The sequence below is a fragment of the Macrotis lagotis genome, chromosome 2 (assembly GCF_037893015.1).
Source record: "Macrotis lagotis isolate mMagLag1 chromosome 2, bilby.v1.9.chrom.fasta, whole genome shotgun sequence".
Lineage (NCBI taxonomy): Eukaryota > Metazoa > Chordata > Mammalia > Peramelemorphia > Peramelidae > Macrotis > Macrotis lagotis.
The window spans coordinates 106530637-106536138 of NC_133659.1; the positions used below are offsets into that span (position 1 = coordinate 106530637).

The 5502-nt window shown below is 41.5% G+C and overlaps 1 protein-coding gene across 1 annotated transcript; it reads right to left on the minus strand.

Moving 5' to 3' along the window:
* Positions 1–967: 967 nt before the first annotated feature.
* On the minus strand, positions 968–5129 carry AVPR1B (arginine vasopressin receptor 1B). Its single transcript, XM_074220420.1, has 2 exons — positions 4184–5129; positions 968–1284 (listed from the first exon to the last, which is right to left on the minus strand). Exons 1-2 carry the CDS (start codon positions 5127–5129, stop codon positions 968–970), a joined length of 1263 nt encoding a protein of 420 aa, XP_074076521.1.
* Between the last annotated feature and the right edge of the window lie 373 nt (positions 5130–5502).

A 5502-nucleotide genomic window follows, 5' to 3' on the forward strand; every position in this document is an offset into this window, starting at 1 on the left:
ACAACAACCTTGACAGACTTGCTCATCCCATCAGTTAAATATTTTTAGGGAATCTTTGATGGAGAATACCATCTGTATCCAGAGAAGAATCTGTGGGATTACATGAAGACCAAAGCTTGTTATCTTCAATTTTTAATGTTGTCTTTTATATTATGTAATTTTTCAATCTCTCATGTTTTCTTTCTTCCTTTTGGAGCTGTTTTAATTTTGATCAGTTTTGATCTATGCATATCATGGATGCAAATGTAAAGACTATATCAGATTGCCTTCTGTTGGGGGAGGGGGAGGGAAAGAAGGGAGGGAGAAAAAATTATAAAACTCAAAACCTTGCAAAAAAAAGATAGAAGCTACCATTGTATGTAATTGGAAAAATAAAATATTTTTATAATGGGGAAAAAAGTCCTAGTTCTTCCTAAACACCCCATACATCAAGATAGAAATGTTTGCATACAGGACTAGTGAAAGCTTATAGATATATATGAATATGGATAAAGTCTAGAGAAGCAAGTCTTTAGATTGACCACAGGAAAAAACTATTTTTTTTTTTTCTCAGAGATTGTCAACTAAACTAAAGTAAGCTTGTGATCTGTGGAGGAAGGAGTTGTAGTAGTCAAACCAGAGATTCTTGAGGATGGTGAAGGAGATAGTGTACTCTCTTGAAGGAGATGGTAGACTCTGCTCAAGTTTCCAGGTTGGGTCCTGGGAGCCAGTAGGAGTTGGACATTTTTAGGCCAAAGAGACATAGCCATATCCAATCATCTTAAATGTATATGTGTTTGAAGCACCCTAGGAGGACACAGGATCCCTGAATGTTCCTAAATTAAGGTCCTTGCTGATCTAGCCAATGTTTCCACCTTAAAGAGGGGCCACTCTAAATTCATCCACACTATTTTTCCTATTTCTATTAAGCAAGATGGACGTTAGGCTATTCACACAAACCAAAGGGTTTCTCCCTCCAGGGATTCTTCTAAAGGGCTCTGGTCTCAGTAATGGTTTCATCATTGGGTGCAAAGGAATCCTTCAGGTTTTCCTCTGGCTGAGGGCTCCCACTGAGGCTGAGGTGAGGAGGGTGGCTGACTCGGGTGAGGAGGGTGGTTCGACGGCTAGAGAGGCTGCCATTGGAGAGCTCTCTCTTCAGGTTGTTTCGGTGATTCCTGCAGCAGGAGAGGTCACGTATTGGAGCTGGCAGTAGATAGCTGCTAAAACACATATAGATCCAGGGGTTACAGCAGCTGCTGAGGTTGCCCAGGAGCATGGTAATGGTGAAAGCCACATTGGTGGAGTCTACCAAAGGAGAAACACAATAAGTCAGACAGAATCCATGAGAGATCATGATGAACAGAGTATAGGATGTGACCTCAGGAAGATCTGAAGTCAAATCCTGCCTTACATGCTTATAAGCTGTATGACCCTAGGTAAGTCTCTTGATCTTTCTCAGTCTGTTTCCCCATGTGGAAAGGGGGATAATAATATCACCTACCTATGGATGGATTGTAGCGATGAAAAGGATAACATTTGTAAAGCACATTACAGACCTTAAAGTCAGGGACTTGAAGTAAATACTATGTTCTACTACATTCTAGGGACACAAAGAAGGACGTCATCATCATCATCATCATCATCATTAGAGGAGACAGAACCAGTAGGGTTTGGTGCCAGTGCAAACAATAATAATGACTTCAACAAAAAACTGAACCATTCACCTTGGTACAAGGTATTTCCAAAGTCTTAGTATAGTTGTAAGCTTTAGACTTAGGGAATACCCTATGATTTTATGGCTTACAAGCACTCTCCCTATAAAATCTCTACTTTATTCCCATTTTTAAATATGAGGACTGAGGTTACTCTAGATAAAAAGGACAAAAATCTAAATTCACAATTTGACCTAGGGTCATAAGAGAATTAAGCTAGAGCTGAAAGAAATCTCCAAGATTCCCCAAACCAAGACCTTTGTTTTACCAGTGAGTAGATCATCTTGTCCATTTTTATATAGAAACTAAGTAGCTAGGATGAGATTTGAACCTCAATGGACTCCTGGTCCAATGCTCTTTCCACTACAGTGAAGTATAAAGTATAATAATAGTATAATAGTATAATAAATAAAAGTATAATAACAACAATGTAATGAGTCACTACAATATGTAGGTGTGCTTGTGTGCATGTGTGTGTATATAGTTAAGTGAATATATTTAGTTTTCATGTATATAAATATATAGATTTAAATATAATTATATAGTTTATATATGTTTATCTATTTATGTATATAAGTATATATATGGTTTTTACATAGTAGTAGTGCCAGTTTTTTTCAGGCATCTCTGACTCTTCATGACTTCATTTTGAGTTTTCTTGGCAAGGGTACTGAAGTTGTTTGTCATTTCCTTCTCCATCTCATTTTACAGATGAAGAAACTGAGGTAAATAGGGTGAAGTATCTTGTCCAGGAAGGAGAAGTAGGAGGAGGAGGAGGGAGGGAGGAGGAAGAGAAGGGGAAGGAGGAGAAGGGGAGGAGAGAAAGGGGAGGAGAAGGGGGAGAAGGAGAAGGAGAAGGAGGGAGAAAGAGAAGGAGGAAGAGGAAGAAGAGGAAGAGAAAGAAGAGGAGGAAGGAGAGGAAGCTTATTTTCCATCCTTCAACTGAAACTGTTGTGCCACCCTGAATTCTGCCATTCCCAACACATACCCTCCAAACCCAGACTTCTGAGACCAATGGACTTTTTCAATAAAGATGTCTGAACTCTCTTTTCTATATAGAACATTGAGGCTTACAAATTACTTTCCTTGAGAACTGTGAAGCAGTAATTGAAAGCATTATTATTCCCATTTAGAGATGAGGAAGCTTAGACTTGTGTAGGCAAAGTGACTGATTCATGGTCACACAACTAGAAAAGTCAGAACTGAGATTTAAATACAGATTTCACCTGACTCTTAAGTATCCTGCTCTTTCCACTTTTCCTAAGGAGATAGAGGAAGGGCATGAACTAAATCAAAAGGGACACATTCTAGGTTGGATCTGTTTATACTAGATTAAAATGCAATTAGGAAATATTTGATAAAATATATTAAAAATACAGTAGAAGACAGATAATGGTAATATGTAGTTTTCTAAGTCAATATTCAATAGGGGGCATCCCTTCCCTCTGTTTTTGAATTTGATGCCGTTGAGCTTAATGACCCTTTTTGGGTTTTTGGAGGACAGTTTTCAACTATGGATGACAGAGGGAGTCTAAGATTTAGAACTGAGATGGACCTTACAGACTGTCTAATCCAACACTCTTGCTTTACAGATGAAGAAACTGAGTCTCAGATATTACAAGACTTGTTCAAATTCACACAGCTAGTAACAGGTAGTCAGTCAGTTTTTCTGATCTCAATACCAATGGTTTTTGTCATTCTGGTTTATAAGGGTTCTTGAAAAGCTCTCAGGTTTCTTTCCCAGAACTTCTTCAGATCTACTGCTGAAACCTGTATGTGCAAGTATATATAAAAAGATGTATGTTGTATCATTCTGACACAGAATTGAAAAATAGTTCAAGTGTTGCAGAAAGGACACTGAACTCAGAGTCAAAAAAGCTTGGGTCTCATCAGACACTTGCTAGTTCTATGAGTGTATTCAAGTCATTTAATTTCTCTAAATCTCAGTTTCCTCATCTGTAAAATGGGAGCAAAAATGATACCTCTCTTAAGTATCCAATGAGATTTAAATAAGGGCTTTTGTAGATTTTAACCATGATCTTAAGATGTTGGATATTATTTTCATCATTCATCTAATCAATATACACACAGAGTTCACAGCCCCCTAGATTGATAGACCCCCACTTCTCTCCAGAGATTGTTCTCTGAACATTCAGCATTCTGCATGTGTAGCTGTAACTTCTCTTTCCCTATTCCTTATCCCTCTCCCAAACTATTAAGCTTAGTCTCTCTAGAACTGAGTCCCCAAGGTTCCTTGGTGATAAAAGAAAGAATGTCTTAGGGCTCAGACCACAACTGCTCCCTCCCCGAATGCCCCTTTTGGATGTCAGAAACAATGTAGGTTTTCTTATAAACCATGAAGTACAGTCTTGGTTGCTTCTTGGAGAGATCCACCATTGGTTTTGCTTTGGAAGAATGCTTTTCCTAAGACAAGGTCAAGGGAGAGGCAAGATATCCAAGTTTCAAATCCAACAACACAAATACCCACTTGCCTTCATCAGGAGCATTCTCATCCCACACTGACCACATCTGGACACTGAAGAAAGGGGCCCAACAGGCAATGTAAGCCAACACAATGACAAATGTCATCTTCACAGTTCGGATCTTTGCTCTGGAGATGGTGCTGATGCTGCTGACTCGAGATGGTAGGCCCCTGTTGGCCCCAGCTAGATCCTGGAATGAAGGACCCCTTCCCCGTGCGGCCCCTCGAACTTTTCCTCCCATTCTCCAAGCTTGAGTCTTGCCCTTCAGGTTTTTGCAGATTTCATAGCAGATGAGGCTGTAACAGGCTATGAGTACAGTCACAGGAAGGACAAAAATGGCTAGTGTGGTCCATGTGATATAGACCTGAAGCCCCCAGGAGAAATGGAAATCAGCCCAACAGTCCAGCACACCAGTACCTTGGCTCACCTCCCTTAGTGAGAAGATAAAGACCTGGGGGAGGCTGAGGCCAGCGGCAAGTAGCCAGGTAGCAATAATGAGAGGGTAGGCAGATTGGCTGGGCTGGTGGAGGGTCCGAAGTGGATGGCAAACAGCTAGATATCTGTCCAAGGTCATGACCAGCAGCATGTAGGTGGAGGCAAACATACTCAGGGCCTGTAGGTACTTGACCACCCTGCAAAGGAGGTCAGACCCCTGGAAACGGTAGGTGATGTCCCACAGCAGTTGGGGCAACACCTGGAAGAGTGCCACACCCAAATCAGTCAGGGCGAGGTGCAGTACAAACAGGTGCATCCGGGAACGCTTGCGACCTGGCCAGCCCAGGGCCATCAGCACCAGTGAGTTGCCCACTGTGGCCAGCACTAAGATGGTGGCAAGTACAGCAATCTCCACTTTGGCCAGGTCTTCATCCCGACCCAGCCAGGGTGTGGTGGCGTTTGCCGGGAAAGGGGAGCTCCATGGGGTGGTGTTGACAGTCCAAAGAGGGAAGTTATCCATGGATGGTGTATAGGAAAGTCCAAGAGGACGAATGAAAAGAAGGAAAGGAGAGAGATGGAGGTAAGGGAGGTGAAGATACTGGGGCAATGGGGAGTGAAGAGGTGGAGGGATGGAAAGAAAGGAGGATGGGAGGTAGATGAGACAAAAATGGCTTAAATAAAAGAGACTCGTAAAATAGGGAAGAGAAAGAAAAATATTAGGGAGAGGAAAAAGAGTGTGTGGATGGAGGGGAAAGGCTACTGAAGGAAATTAGAGGCGGAAATAGAAGCAGGGGTGTATATGGAGGTTCAAAGGGGGAAAAGAGAGATGGGGATGAGCTTGGAGATTTAAGGAAAACTAACAGAGAACAATCAATAAATGAGTGAAGTGCTGT